Below are 16,611 nucleotides of genomic sequence, written 5' to 3'. Positions count from 1 at the left end.
GCCTTCTATACATCTGTCCACCAGACCAGAGTATAGAAAATCAGTCCCAACAGTGACGACCTTACCAGAGACTGAGAGCTTTGTGTACATTTCCTGTATTGTTCTTGTATTCACAGTGCTAAAAGCGAACTTGTGACTTTAGTTTTTACTTTTGCTCCTCCCTTATTATGTAGAGCACAATAAAACATTTTTGTTAGAACAGGTTTTTCTCCTCAGTCCCTGGCCAGGTGCCAACTGGGATTTCCTTTATTGTAAATTCAACTCAATCCATATTTGTAACTGATCTTCAATCCATGCTTTGGCTTACTGCTATTATGATTTGTCTGTTTCAAATGATATGTATTTTTCGTTGTTTAGCGTGAATATGAAGATGTGTGCACACCACACTAAAACACATGACAGTGAAAACACGCAGCTGAATAAACATGCTGCGCAACAAGAACACTGACATTTTCCATACAAACATCTCAAATTGCTATTGTTGCTGCAGTGGAAAGAAGATGTAGCATGATCTCTAAAGAATCAGTCTCAGAGGCGGTTCAAGGTTTTTGTTTTTTAATTCCAATGTTTGTGGGACCCATGGCCGCCCCTTGCTCTTCAGTCTAAGATTAAAACTCCTCCCTAACACACAGGCATCAGTAACCCTGGTTAGTGCTATTGAAGGTTCAACCTTACTGTCTGAAACTGACTTGTGCCAACGGGGATGACCCAAAGGTTGGCAATTTAAACTCCCTCAAGGACTTTCTAACTTTCCCTGCTCTATACATTTGTTAGTGATCTAATGGGGTTTGGGATAATGCCTTACAATCAGTATAATTCAGGCTTTTTCTAACACGTCCACTCTTATCTTTCCCTTCTCTACTCACCACTTCCTTCTCACTCTGCCGCCACTCTTCTGTTCTTTCGATATTCTTACTCCTCCAACGTATTGCCTCCACCTTTTGATGCAACTCCTCTTTCCACTACTCTACTATTCCATTCTCCACAATACCACTGCTTTCTCCGTACTAGTCCTACTGCGTCCTCCTCCACACTACCTATTCCTACCATCAAGCCTCTGATACCTTCACCCTTCCACTGCTCGCTTCAAACCACTCCTCAAACAGCCTCCTTTAACCCAGTCACATTCGTTTCACAAACACGCCTTACTTCATCTTGTCTACCCACTCGCCACACAATCACCAACACTCACAGTGCAGAACCACTTTCATTCCTTAGCAAATACATCACCTGCTCCACAATTCGCTGCCAGAGTCCACAGATCCTTCCTTCCTCCTGCTGGCCTCTTGGTTGTCCTCCACTTCCACTTCTGATCCACCTGAAGAAAAAACATTCAGCTTCCTGTCCACTGCTTATACCCCCCTTTCTCTAGCCTGGCAAATCTAGCCTGGACTTCCTGAACCGGGGCATGCATGTGCATCAAAAAGTCATAAAAAGGGAGCCAAGCCAGGACCCGTAGTCATGGGGACTCCCAGTAAGTTTGTTTAGGGAGGGTGGATCCTTCTCCCCCTTCTGTCCCCGGTGGTCTCTTTGGACTGTTGCGCAAGCTCCTCTGTTGTTCATGCGCCCTACCGCTGGGCCACGTATGGAGGCAGCGTGTCTCTCACTGTCACAGCATAGGGATGTGCATCAGCAGCACAGTAATATCTTCATCTTCCCCGGTGGTGTCTGTGGCCACTCATCATTCTGCAAGGCTGGTCTTTCTGCTCTTTCCACATACGTAGTGATGTTTTTCCTGCCTTCATTCATGGACGTGAGGTTTCTTAAAGAGAATAAAGAAGCTTGTCGAGCAACTTGCAGAGGCATGACATGAGTTAGCAGTGCTTTGGATGCAAACATTTTGGCACACAGGGGGCCATTGGGTCCTTCATGCTGCCATCGTCCACACCCCAGGGGAAGGACTGGCTGTAGATTTCTTCATGGTAGGCCTCACATCGCCAGCTGATAAGGTAAGGCCAGGTTACTGGCTTTGACACACAGGACACAGGGAGAGTCAATCGACCAGTTTGGTGTGAAACTTGTCAGTTTAGGGTTAGTGCACTGGGGGCTTAGGGGAGGTGTTCTCAGTTTGAGGTTCAATAAGGAGGAATGTGGTATGAAAGGCTAGTTCCCAAAAAAGGAGAGGAAAAAGACACTTCTGGTCATCTAACGAGCCAGTATCTTCACAAGACAACATGCAAAAGTAGAGAATATGGTTGCTTTGCCACGAGCTTTCAGAAGCTGGCATACATTACGATTTTTCTTTACCAGTTGGCAGATACTCTCAGAAGAGGGAGATTGTAATTAAAATGTTCAAGCTAAAATCTTATGAAAGTTAATGAAATATATGCTTGAAAAACAATATTTGGAAAAGCAATTGGTAGTCTGGTCTCCAAGTGCGGTCAAGTGCTATAGTAAATGATAATACAGTACAAATACATATATGATTCTTTTATTTCAACCAATAGCCCATGTGTGTCTCAGTTTCTGGATAAAGGAAGATTTTTTTTCATACCAAAGTCCAGTAAGAAGTCTCAAGTCCTGCTTTCAAGCATACAGTAATCACCACAAACTGTAAAACAAAATAAAATGCATATTAATCCTCTTTCTTGCATTTACGTTTTTCTACATGAGCTGGTTGAAACAAAAATCACAGTAGTAAGACACAAAAGAAGAACAAACTACTTACCTATCGGTGATGTTCTTCCTGGTGGATTTACCTCCCACAGATTCCTCATCGTAGAACTGATGGTGTACTAGCTATCCGCCACAAGGGGCACGTAGGTAGGGCGATGAGGAATCCTGGGAGGAACATCGATCAGAAAGAACATTACAGAGAAGTAAGTTATTTGTTGCTCTAATGGATTTTTTCCTCCCACGGATTCCTCATCTATGATACACTCCCAAAGCAGTATGTAAATTTGGAGGCGGGAGGGAGCAATGACACCACCTAAAATCTGGAGGACTGCCCTACCAAAACAGGCATCTTGGGCCACAAGGGGATCCAAGCAGTAATGCTTCGGAAACGTGTGCGAAGGAGAAATTACTTACCATAATGATCTTTCCATGGATTCTTCTCCCGCAGATTCAATATCTTCATCCAGCTCTGCTGTTCAGAAGCTTTTTCGACAGGGGGCGTTAGTGGACCTCGCCTCGGCTGTCGATTGTCGTCTTGTTGGGTGCTCGATTGTTGGCCCCGGATGCGACATCAGGCGTCCTATGAATACCACGTCACTACGCCCCATGCTTCAGTTCCTCCCTTTTTTCCTCTAGTGCCAAACGTTGCAGAAGAAAACGACGGGAGAGAGGCTAAGCAGCCTGCAGAAAACGTAAAAATTGACTACATCCCAATGGGGAGATCCAACGGAATTAGTAGATTAGAAAAATAGAAATGTTTAAAAAAAAAAAAGAAAAAGATCAGTAGAATAGAAGCAGTCACCTTGGAGCCATTATCAGTTGTCTCCTCACTTGGACAGAAGCGTTAACCCACAGCTTTCTGAGCGGGGATGGATGGGAGGGGCAATGAGGAATCTGAAGATAAGAATCCATGGAAAGATCTTTACGATAAGTAATTTCTCCTTCAATGGATTGCTTTTCCCCCACAGATTCCTCATCTTGATACACTCCCCAAGCAGTTAGAATAACAGAGGAAGCCAGAAAGCATTAAACAAGCAGATTTTTCAGAACTGCTCTACCAAGTCTTGCATCTGCTCCACGTGCAACATTTTTTTTTATTGTAAAACTACAGTTCAATATGAAATATCAAACTTTTGTTACATTAAGTCAACATCCTTTGTCAATAGTGGATTCCAGACCAACTTAATCAACTCAGAGAAAAAAACTCGGAACAATCTAGTAGAAGGGAGAAAAAAAGAAAAGAAGAAAAGAGAGAAAAGCAGCAAGCAAAAGAGGATATCACAAAATTTTCAAAACGTTATCTCCCTACATGAGATGAGTTACATCCTTTCGTAAGGAAGTCCAAAGTAAAATCTCAAGGTTCATAACTATAGTGAAGGTCTACTCAAATCAGGTCATCCTTCAAAATCATATCTAAAAAATTGACTAAGCTGCAAGAAAGATTGATGTTTCTGCCGGCAACAACAAAGTCCCACCAGTCGTCCACATCATAACAAGAGGGCTTGAATTTACTCAGGTGGAGTTCACGTTGAGAACTCAGCATAGGACATTCGGTTACAAGATGTTTTAAGGACTCAACCGCCTGAGAGTCACAGAACCGACATTTGTTGTCCCTAAGATCTTTTTGATGCCGAGTCCATTGCATTTCTTTATTGCATAGGGCATTTAGGCGGAATCTTAAGAACTGGCTCCTATGATGGCGTGACGGGCAGTTCGTAAGATATTTCGGTTGAAAATGCAATTTCACTATGCTTCGAGAAAGGGGCAGAGTTGATTTAAGGGATGAGCGACTGTTGTATGTAGCAATCCAGTCCCAAATCTCGAGCTTTTTTTTGGCATGTTGGGGACAAAATAGAAGTTCAGCCTCACTGATATGTGCATCAACCATTATCGCTTTTAATTTGTTCACCCAAGATGTTAGAAGTGAAGAATGTAGAGAGTCATTTTGATACGCAGGAATTTCTGATGCAAGAGATATTTTTCGGAGGAAAGATAGCGATTTCCAGACTATCGTCATGTATAATGAATTTAAAGCTAATTCATATCGTAGGGCATTAATTGAGATATAATTTGGAAGGCCCAATACTCGTCTCCAAAACTTTCCTTCGAGACTATGCCAAAGGGTGTGATTCAGATTCCAACCTACTTCTTCGCCGAAGGTGAGTGTGGGTATTACTTTCTGCAAATAGAACATGGTTACAGGAGCAATAGAACATTTTCCATATTCTTTATTGATTTTGGCTCCTTGTAAACTTAGGATGTTTGTTCTATCTATTAAATCGCCGGACCAACCGGCTTCGCAGAGGGAGTCATTTATCAAGACTCCTAAGTAGCGAATTGTTTTCACAGTATTTAGGCACTTGTTTTCAATGACCCATCTGAATTTTGTATCCTTTTTTGAGGATGTATGTCCAATACACATGATCTTTGTTTTTTCAGTGTTTAAGGACAGGTCATTTACAGTCAGATATTCATTTAGCCTCTGGATAAGACGCTGTAGCACTATCTGTATTTGGTCAATTAAGACGATGTCGTCAACATAGATCAGACATTTCAATTCTGTTCCATTTAACTTTGGCGGAAAGCTGTGGACATCTTCCAACCACTTTGGCAGATCAGCAAGAAATAATTTGAAGAGAACCGCTGCGAGTGGACAGCCCTGCTTTACCCCTTTATATGTCTATTGATGGGGTAAGGTAGCCTTGAGAATTTAATCTTATCTGAATTGCCGTGTTGGTATGTAGGGCGATAATTGGGTCCAAGAGCTGTTCAGGGAATTTCCATGATCGTAATTTGGCCCATAGTTTTTGACGGTTGATTGCGTCGAATGCCTGTCGTAAATCAACGAAGGCAAAGAAAACTTTTTTCTTGGACTCCAGGGCTGTTAATTTCAAAATGGTTAGTAAAATAAGATTTACATCCACGTCTACTTGTGGCGTGAACCCAGTTTGTCGACAGTCTGATTTTCCGGCGTTACATGCCCACTGAACCAACCTTTGACGTAAGAGGGAACCAAATATTTTCCCTATTGTATCAAGAAGGGCAATAGGCCAGTAGTTGGCAGGGTCAGCTCTATTGCCCTTCTTGTAAATAGGAACCACTATCGCTTTGGACCATGAGGTACGTATTTCTTTGCTCGTCGAGATCTTCAGGAATAAGCCTTGAATAAATTTGGCCCAATGAACTTTGTGTTTTTTTAACATTAAGTTCGAAATTTGGTCCGGGCCAGTGGCTCTCGAATTCTTGAGTTTTCCAATGGCACATTCAAGATCCTGTGATGAGGGAGCAATGTCCCAACCAAGGATTGAAGGCAAAGGGGGCAGAACCAGTAAAACCTTAGGCTTTTCGTAGATCGTTGTGAAGTATTTACACCATGTATCATAGCTTATTTCATTTAAGATGGCACGTATAGAATTTGAGTTGCCTTTATTCAATATCGTTCTGATTTTGCGTATGTTTTTTCGAAATTAGAAGGTTTAGCATGGTTTCTGCACAATTTTGATCAATTAAAGTCAAGTGAGATCTCAGCCAGTTTCGGTAAAGCTGTCGCCGTATTTTAATTTGCATAAATTTGACAGCTTGATCGATCCGTTGTTTCTTGATCTTGCGCAAATCTTTTCTCATATTCTTTTTTGCCGTAGCTAGTTCGTGACAATATAGATGTTTAGGAATGTGTCCTACTGTTCGCGAGTTCACCTCTTTCAGGGCGAAGTCAACCAGCAGCGGTGTATATTCCACAATCTGTGATTCATGAAGTCTATGAGATAAAGTTGTGATTAGAGGGCCAGATGTTGAAAGCCGGTTGCCTGACGCATTTATTGCCAGGTTTGGAGCATAGTTTTCAGGCACGTCACAACTTTCTTGTGACCAAACAAGCCGTACCATGTCATGGTCGCTGTAATTCATCTGCACCACATTGAGAGAAACCAGATTTATAAAAAGGTTATCTGAGGCCCATATGTAATCAAGCGTGGTATGTCTTTGTATTCCATGCCACGTTGGTCTAGACGGTTGATCACCTTTTATGGCTCCATTGACCATCTGACAGCGTCGTTGAGAAAGGGCATTATACTAATCTTGACCTCTCGATAAAACTGCATTGTCTAACAGCCGTACATTTGTCTTCAAATGTGAGTCGTATTTAAACCAACTACAGTTACAGAAAAGTATCATCAATTAGCTTGGTTACAGTGTCGATGAACAACGTAGCGCAGATCATAACAGGATTATATAACGGACATATCCGTTTATTATAAGCAAGTTAGACTTATGTTTTGACGACGTTATTTCAATCAAAGTACTTTGAACAAACGGATTTGGATTAATAGAAGCCAAAAGTCTCCACCAATTTTGGATCTTCAGCAGTTTTATTAAGCCTGCAAAGGGGTGTCCCTTAGCATTTTTTCTGGCTGGGTTTATAAAAGTGAGGAACCCATCACGAGTGGGAGGGTCACGAAGCCAGGTTTCCTGCAAGCAGATTACAAATACGTCCTCTAGAGGTTCAGTGAAGTTGTTGAACAAATGAGTGAATCCTCGGGTGTTCCATGAGAGCAAAGTTAACTCATATTGTGGGCTAGTCACTCATTGTTATTTTTGGGAGCCGTTTACTGATTTGCTGACATGATCACTTCTTCCATTACGCGCTTGAGGATTAGCGTTCTGGTTGGTTGCTTGATTGGACTTCCGTTCAAAAAGACTTGTTTTTTTGGGCGTTGTTATATTTCGAAAGAATTTTTTCACCTGCTGACGAACATTTTTTTGGGCTTTATTTTGTTGAGTTTGATCTTTTGTGATTCTTACATTGGCACATGTTGCTTTTTTTGGGGTCACTTGTTATAATGGTTTTAGCAAAACCATTAAAAATGTTGAAAGTATTTGCTGAAGAGATAACTTGATCGTTTACTTTCGCAGACACAGAGGGGGGTTGAGATGAAACAGAGGTCATTTGTACGAGGGGAGCAACATTGCTCAAACAGCTTTGATCTTCTACGGCACATTCAACTAAGGTGGCAAGAGAATGAGAGGCCGAGGGCTTTTCTTTGGCTGGGCCGACAAATGGGGTCGAGATGTTTGTAGCGAGACCTCCATTTATTTGATTAGCTTTATTGGATTGAGTTCTTTGATCGTCGGTGGCGGTTTTACACATCCATTTTAGCGCTTCTAGTAGTCCTTCAATTAGAGAATCATTTTGACAGTGGTGCCGAGCTGCTAAATCGCTCAGCCTGTCTTGCCACCTTAATGATTTTTCGGCATCCTTCTCCATCTGCTCTTGTAGGAAGCCAGTGAAGCGTTCTAGTTTATCCAACTTTGTTGCCAAGTTTGAGATCGCCACTCCTTGATCAGAAAATGTCCCATTTAAAGATTCCAGCAGTTATGTAAATGGAGCGAGAGCGACCGCAGAAGCAGCTAACACGTTGTTATGAATCTGAGAGAGTGCTTCAACGGAGATGCTCAGGGGAGGCAAACCTGGCACAGGGTCCATCGACGAAGAATGTGAGCTATCCAAATTAAAATGAGAATTTGTAAAAGAAAAGTTTCTCATGTGAGTTGTGACAATAGCTTCGTCACGTGGGTAAATAGGATTTGGATGAGGCGTACTTGCATTCAGAATTTTGTTGTCATTCGCCATTGCTGCTGGAGCACTAGCCTTAGATTTAAGCTCGACTATGCGTTGAAGCCGACGTGCTCGTAAAATGGAACTTGAGTCGAGCTTGTTTTGGAGGAAAGGGCAGACTGGGAAGACTGGCAGGAGCACCTAAGGACGTGGAGTCAAACAAGAGCAAACCGGAGTTGGATTTGGAACGGGTGTCATGTACCTCAGGTGCTTGACAAGCAAGAGCAGTGTCGTTGCCCGAGTCAATATACTCAGGGAGACGTTCCGTCGCATGTCCGCCGCGTGGGAGCTTTGCAGATGTTTCAGTAGCAGTCAATAATGAAGGAGTTAGAAAGGGAATGGTAGAATCACATTCATGTTCCCACAGTAGATTTTTCCCTTCAGATGTGACAAAAGATTTCTGGGGAGCTTTCAGCAATACGGGCGCATGAGCGCACTGCGGGCCGGTGACAGTTTGTTCTTCAAGTGTCAAAGGCAAGGTTATCGGATGTTGCACTTCATTTTCTAAAGCTGCGCAAATTGGGGCAGTGTTTGGCATTAGACTCTTATTTTTTTGTAGAGGGATCGATGGATGCAGGATGGAGCATAGTCAAATGAGCCCCCTCAGCATTCAAGATCTTCAAGAGCTCTTCGTCGCTGACTAAAAATGATAATGGTCTTTTTTCACGGGATGAATCAGTGATTTGTAGGGTTGAATTTGGCGTAGCAGACTCTTGGAGAGAACCTGTATTCAACTCTGGATGAGCTGGGGATATATCAGACAAAGGCAAAGGAAGGTCTTTTACTGCCAGGGCCCCTGCAGGTACCGCTGAAAAGTCAGATGAAACATCAATTGCATTTTCACATATTTCATTCCGAGGCATGCAAAGATTGTTTATCAGCTGACTAACAGCTAAGTCAATTTGCTCCTCGGATTGTGTTTCATGCAGCGAGATTGGAGTGATGGTGACTTGGGACGGGGGTGCTGAAGAGAACAACTTCGGTAATTGCAGAGCAGTAGGTAAAGCTGCGGGTAACATTAAGGGGACGTGAAGTGCTTGCCCAATAGATTTGCTTACCTTTTCTCCCGGTACTGCTTTCAGAGCCGTCCACGGATTCAGCATAAGCCGATGCTGGAGTGTTTTCCTTCAGGTTTGCGGGCCCTCAGCAGTTAAAGTCATTTACCCGACACAAGGAGCACGATCGGCGTGCTGGGGCAGACTGGAACTCTGCACCTGAACAGTCGAGAGGCGTGGCACAGTCACAGCCAAACAGCAGCAAACAGCATCTTCATCAGCCCTGGACTCCACTAGGGCTTAACGCTGCAAGTGTGTCTGTGTGCCGAATTTGAAGTTCCTGGTGAAGTGACGTGACTGGGTCACGTGATCGCACAAAGGTCCGCCTCTGGCATGACAGCAAGAGCAAAATGCTCGCAGGGCTGTCGTTACAACAACACAGGTTGACAAGAGTTCAGCGTTGCAAAAAACACTAGCAGGAGTCCTCTATTCACAGCCTAATGTGTAATGCTTGGCAAATGTATGCAGGGACGACCAAGTGGCCGCACAACATATGTCTCTAATGGGACTCCTATCTGCTGAGACCTCCAAGAAGAATGTGGCCCAATGCCGGGAGAAAGCTCCCTGCCTGCCGACTGGTAATATTCGGATATACATAAAAAGCGACAGGGTTTGCTTGGTTATGGCGAGATCTTTACGGGATAGAGAATGAGCAACTAACAACTGGTCAGTTTTCCGGAACTCAGATGTACGAGCCACAGAAGAACCGAAAGCTCTTTTGGGATCAAGATAGTGGAACGGATCTTCCTCTTTTGAGGAATGGGGTGGAGGGTAAAAGACAGGCAAATCAATAGACAGAGTTGAAACTCTGAAACAAACTTAAGAAGGAAGCAAGGCCTGACTTTGAGAGAAACGTTCTCTCGAAAGAAACGTAAATATGGAGGTTGCCAGCACAACGCCTGCAACTCACTAACCTTCCTGGCTGATGCGATTGCAACCAAAAAAGCTGTTTTAAGGGATATCAGCCTTATGGAACAAGAGTGCATGGCTCGAATGGAGCAACCATCAAATAAGTCAAAACCAGATTAAGATCCCAATCTGGGACAATAAAAGGAATTGGCGGAAACGTATTGAGAAGGCCCTTCAGAAATTGGGCATGACCGGAATAGTGAAGAAAGAACCCTGATCCGGGGACCTTTTGAACACAGACAAGGCAGCCAAATATCCTTTGACTGTGGTGACACAAAGGTACTCCATCTCTGTAATGGTGGGACAAGAGATGGGGTAAATCTTGTGTTCCTTTTACCACGCTTCAAATCCTCTCCACCTGCATGCGTACAGAGATCTTGTAGACGGTCTGTGTGCAGCCAGCAACACCTCAAGTACTTCCTCTGAGAGGTCCCAATCATCATACCTTATCCTTTCCAAAGCCACGCATGTAGGTTAAGGGAATCCGGGGTTGGTGTGACCAACTCGACCTTCCGACTGAGTCAGTAGTTCCGGATGCAGAGGCAACCAGTGAGGTGCACAGATGGACAGATACAGGAGATTGGATTACCACATTCTCCTCGCCCAGTCCGTGGTGAGCAAGATCATGATCACTCAATATCTCCTCGACCTCCTGAGAACCCAAGGAATTACAGGAATCGGGGGGGCAGAGGAGGCATAATGGAGAGGGAAAGTCCAGTCCACCAAAAACGTGTCCCCCAGTGCATCGTTCATTGGGCATTCCCTCGAGCAAAACTGTTTCGCAATCCATTGCTGGCGTACCCTAGAGAGAGAAGATCTCTTCCAGGGCTTGTGAGACCGTGCTCTGCCTGTTCAGTGCATCCGCCAAACTGTTCTCCCCGCCAGATGAACTGCAGAGACAGAGACCTGATTCTCCAGTAATCAGAACCACAGCTGCATCGCTTCTGTGCAGAGGGAATGAGAGTGCAGGCCATCTTGTTTGTTCAGGTAGTGCATGGCCACCGTGTTGTCCGTCAAAATGAGGACATGTTTCCCCTTGAGACATGGGGCAAAGGTCCTCAGGGCTAGCCTGATGGCTTGCAACTACAACCTGTTGATGTGCCATATGGCTTCTGTTGCTGACCAAAGGCTGGTTACCTGCAAGTCCTCGCAGTGAGCACACCAACCCTTCAGAGACACAGCCATGACCACTCGTGTCTGAGGCCAAGAAGGCCAGAAGGGTTCCCCCGCCATATGATTGCTGCAGTTGTCCCACCAGTCGAGGTAGAGGACCACTTGGTTGGACACCCGAAGAGGATCCGTGAGCACTCCCAGGAACTGAGACCACTGGTCCCTTGGGAGCCGCTGAAGGGATCTCGTATGCAGCCTGGCCTCTGGCACTAGAAAAATACAGGAGGCCATGAGACCTAAGAGGCGGAGGAAGGAAGCTGATGGTAAAGTGGCGTGGTTCTTAAACAAATGTACCATCTGTGCAATGCTGTTGGCTCTTTCTCAGGAGGGAAAGCCTTCCCTAGCTGAGTATCTAGAACTGCTCCGATGAACTGAAGCTTTTGGACTGGTGTCAGATAAGACTTCTTCAAGTTCAGGGAGAAGCCGAGCCTGTGCAGTAGTAGGCAAGTGCACTCCAGATGAGACAAGACTTGCCCTGCTGACTTCCCCGGATCAGCCAATCATCCAGGTATGGAAATACATGGACCCCGGATCTCATGAGGTGAGCCATGACTACTGCCATGAGCTTGGCATAGACCCTTGAAGCTGAGGTCAACCGAAAGGGCAGCAATTTGGACGGATAGTGCATGTCCCCTATGAGGAACCTTAGCAACTTCCTGTGCTTTTGGTGTATCGGCACATGGAAAGAAGCATCCTGTAGGTCTATTGACACCAGCCAGTCCTGAAATTCGAGAGTGTGGAGAATTTCTATCACCGTCACCATCCTGAATATTTGTACCTCAGGAACATGTTTAAGGCTCTGGGGTCCAGAATGGGACAGAGACCTCCTTTCTTGGGCACCAGGAAATACCAGGAATACTTGCCCTACCCTCACTGACCAGGAGGTACCTCTTCCACAGCACCTTTCGACAACAGGGCTCTTAGCTCTTCCTGGAGTTCCTGTCCTGGTTGGATTGGGGGTTGTGGGGGTCTGTCCAGTGGCCTTCTTGAAAAGGGCAGACAATAGCCCCATCAAATTGTCTGCAGGGCCCAGGGATCTGAGGTAATATCCTGCCAACTGTTCACCAACCAGTAAGTCGTGGGAGGGGAAATCAAAGCGGCTTAGAGGGCGGAGCCGGCGCTGGCTGTTGGCCTCTCGATGCCCCTCTCCCCTTCCAGGATGCGAGAAATGCCTCTCAGTGCAGAATCCAGCACCTATACTGTAATTTATGCGCTGGGACCAGATGGGACTTCTGGAGATCAGCAGAAAATGTGACTGGCTGAGGTAGCGGGCCCATGTGATTGATGCCTCCACTTGGTGCTGGGAGGACCCCTCATTCAGCCAGGTGTCTAGATATGGACAGAGTTGTAAACCTGCCACATGTAAAAGATCCATTTGGTGGAGGGGCATGCTCTTGGTGAATACGAGAGGAGCTGATCTGAAGCCAAAGGAGAGGTTCCAGGCCGAGCGCAATCGAAGGAAGTGATGGTTGGTCAGATGCATGGGATGTGCAGGTAAGCTTCCATCATGTTCAGGCACGAAAGCCAGTGCCCTTTAGATATCCAAATGTTGCACATTTTACATCTTGAATGGTGTTTGTTTCCAAAAAAAAAAATTCACTCTTATTAAGTCGATCAACAATTTGAAACCCCTGAGGATTTGGGCACCAGAAAAATGATAGAGTGGCATCCGCTCCCCTCTACTTGCAGTGGGACAGCCTGGGTGGCCCCCTTCAGATTAAGAAACTTTAGTGCCTCTCATAAGGTGAAGCGTTTCACCACATCTTGGGGAATAGGAGAACTGCCAAGAATTCTATCTGGTAGCCATCGCCCGACAAAGCTCAGCAGTCTATGATATCTCTTACCCATTACTGGTGGAACCGAGTCATTCTTGCCCAGACTTGGGCAGAGCAGCTCTAGTCAGGACAGGTGAGGCTTTGATGGGGCTGAGGTCCTCTTGGTTTTAGGAGGCAGTAGTCTGCGTTACCCCTTGTAAACAGGACTGCCCTGACCAGCAGAGGCCCAGTATTGCGGCCTGAATGTATTGTCTGGGATGGTACTGCTGGGTTCGAGAGTGAGCTTGGTGTCTATGTATCTGAGTGCCTATCTTGCTTGTGAACTTTATCCACCCTGTTTTCCAGATCGTCACCTAAGAGCTTGGCCACAAGACAAGGAATTTACAAGGCCACTGACCTCTGACCACTGTTCATCTTGCAATCACAGACATGCACCTGCCTTCTTGCTGCAATAGAGGAACCCATAGTGATGGCCCACCACTAAAAGGTTTGTTTGAAGGTGCATTGTTTTGATAAAACCAGAGCATCTTCTCCAGCCTCAAATGAATTATAAAGATATTGGAAGTCTTCAAGGAGGAATTTCACTATGAAGGATGCATATATGCAAAATCTCATGGTCGGATGTGCGCCGGCCAAGCTCTTTTTGAGTGTCATTTCACTTTGCGATTTGATGGGTCCCTCACTGTTGCATTCTCTGTGTACATGGAGTGTCCCCCTTTTAGGCTAGATAACAAAGAGTCTCTCTCTAGAGAAACTGGAAGCTTATCCTCCGGTTCCAAAGCGAGTGTGTAACCTGTTCGTGAAGTGGGGAATTAGATATTTTCAGGACCCCTCCATTCTTTCAACTTCCAAGTTTCCTTATGATCTCGGGGATAACAGGCAGATCTCTTCATCTCCTCGAATTGCTGTACACTAAGGTCTTCAGCCATCTCAGGATGAGGTTCTCTAAATTGCATGCAGGCTTTTACTTGAGTCAGGACCTTTGACACTGCCTTGCAGTCCAGTAGATTCCCCATGGGTTTGAACGGTTCATCAAACTCAAATGATGAAGAAAAGGGGGACGATGGGGTTGGGGCCCGTCCTCAGCTGTTTGGATTGCCTCCTAGCTGACTGTTCCTCCCTGAGTATTTCCCTCATCAATGCCTTGAGCTGGACTCTTTCCTTTTTTCCGTCCATCAAATTCCTTTCGTGAGGGGACTAAGAGGGTTCTGAGAAGAAAGAGAAAGACTCAGCATGCCTGACCATCGCTGTGGCTTTGCCCATGCTTTGTAAGGCCATGCAACAAAGAAAACCGCAAGTAGTACCTTAATGACCTTTAAATAATTCCTGGCAGTCCAAAAGATGCCCTCAGCCTACATCATCCCTCTAGCCCACTCCAAGGTGGGAGACATGGGTTCTGGTCAAATCTGTTGGGAGGGGGTGGGGGGTGTGGTTGGACCCCTCACATTCTTAGTTTACGGCAGGAAGTTTGTTAAGCAAGAGCAGAGGCTTCGACCCTGGCCACGCTCCGAAGGGAAATCTGGAGTCCTCACCACCCCAGCTCGGGAGGCCTAGGGGACTATACTTACTCTGGCCCTATCCTCTAACCTCCAATACCCTCACAATCCCAGATGGGGTGTTGGAGATCCCTCATCTTCATGCCCCCCCTGGCCCAGCTAAAGAGGCACCTCAATCAGAAGACCAGACCAGCAGGCCTTCTAGCGATCCTCCGCTGAATGCAGTAAAAACAGAATGTTTTGGAGGTAAGCAGCCTCCTTTATAGGAAGGAGGGGTTGAAAGGAAAATATGGAATGGATTTTGGTGAATATCTGTGGGAAAGCAGATGGCCTTCTTGAGGTAAAGATTGGAATGAAGAAGAGGGACATGGGGATAATTGATGGAAATTCTAATTATGATATAAATGCCCCATTTTTGGTTAGGCCTACGGATGATACAGAGAATGTTAAATTATATTTTGCGTGTAGTATTAACTGATGGAAGGTGCAGATATGTCAAGATGTATGGCATAGGAATGTTGCCCCCCATTAAAGAACAAACTACTTACCTCTCAGTAATGTTCTTTCTGATAGATGTTCCACCTACAGATTCCTCATCTTTGATATCTTCTGAAACTTTTACGCCGCCAAGGGGAGCAGTGCACTTCTGCGTCGGCTCCTCCAGACGCATCTACATTCAAAAACTGTTCGTATCCCATCTGGATGGGGGCAATGCCCTCCTTGAAGGCCTCCTGTCATCCTCCCTTTTGCCCCTGAGAAGTACCCTACATGCCACTGCACGCCTCATCAAGGGTCTATGCAGATACAACCACATTACCCCGGCCCGCATCTACCCACTGCACGCACAAATCGCCTTCATGTCTTTCTGCAACATCGATAGGATAGTCGCCCTCAAGTCACCCAGCTATCTCGCAGAGAAACTCAGCATCTCCGGCAGACAGCGCACCACCAGAATCCAGGCGACATGCAGACTTGAAATCAACTGCAGTGAAAAGGAAAGGACCAGAAAACATTTGACCTCTGCCTGCGCCCCACGACCTCCTCAACAACTAGGCCATCATGTCGCCCCATGCCTCCTGACTTGCTAGACACCATCTGTATCCTACTCCTGCGGTATATCTGTTCTGTTACCTCTGAAAAGCACTCCGTTATGCATATGTACTGTTGTATACATCTGTAAAGCGCTCTGTTGCTTCTTTAATCTAGGTCCATGCTCAATAAATACAATAATAAAATTAATAATACACCTATGTACATGATGTTGGGGACAGTATATACAAAGGGTCGTGTCCTCTGACCTTAGTTTCAACCTTTTTCGGTAGCTCTCTGACAATGTGGGGCCGCAGAACCAATTTCTACTAGCTACCTGCCAAGAAGGACAGATATGAAGGGCGTTGAGGAATCCATGAAAAGAACATCCATCAGAAAAAATCTTACAAAGAGGTAGGTAATTTGTTCTTCTAATGCACTGCTTCCTCTTATGATTCCACATCTTTGATAGACTCCTAAAACAATAGATGGACCTGCAGGAGGGATGATAGCAGGGACATCACCTAAACCAGAAAACTCTGAAGGACAGCTCTGCCAAAACAAGCTATCCTGACCAGACAGAATCCAAGCAGTCATTTTTATCGAACATGCCAAGCAATCTTCCATCCTTATTCTCCTTGATCTCTCTGCAGCTATTGACACTGTCGATCACCCACTCCTCCTACACACTCTCTCCTCCTTCGGATTCAAAGGCCCTGTTCTGAAATGGCCATCTTCCTACCTCTCTTCTCGTTCCTTTACAGTCTCATGGGGGGGCCAGACCTCTTCTTCCATCCCTCTCATATACGGTGTTCCGCAAGGCTCTGTACTTGGTCCTTTCCTCTTCTCTCTTTACACCTCACTCATCGCCCCTGTTATCTCCTCCTTTGATATCTCCCATCACTTCTATGCTGATGATACTCAACTCTTTCTCTCTTTCTCCTCCT

General features: G+C 45.4%; 1 protein-coding gene across 4 annotated transcripts in view; it reads right to left on the bottom strand.

Annotated features, from left to right (window-relative positions):
* ATP8A1 (ATPase phospholipid transporting 8A1) overlaps window positions 1-16,611 on the bottom strand; it is a 1,730,029-nt gene that overhangs the window by 203,308 nt on the left and 1,510,110 nt on the right. For all 4 annotated transcript variants that reach the window (XM_069631739.1, XM_069631741.1, XM_069631738.1 and 1 more), the window contains one exon: window positions 2,495-2,551. In XM_069631739.1, the coding sequence (XP_069487840.1) occupies window positions 2,495-2,551 (57 nt within the window). The remainder of the gene's footprint in view (window positions 1-2,494; window positions 2,552-16,611) is intronic.

The sequence above is a fragment of the Ambystoma mexicanum genome, chromosome 6q (genome assembly GCF_040938575.1).
Source record: "Ambystoma mexicanum isolate Mex_15411 chromosome 6q, UKY_AmexF1_1, whole genome shotgun sequence".
NCBI classification, from domain to species: domain Eukaryota; kingdom Metazoa; phylum Chordata; class Amphibia; order Caudata; family Ambystomatidae; genus Ambystoma; species Ambystoma mexicanum.
Note: the sequence above shows the minus strand (reverse complement) of the source record. Positions and strands in the feature narration are given on the sequence as shown.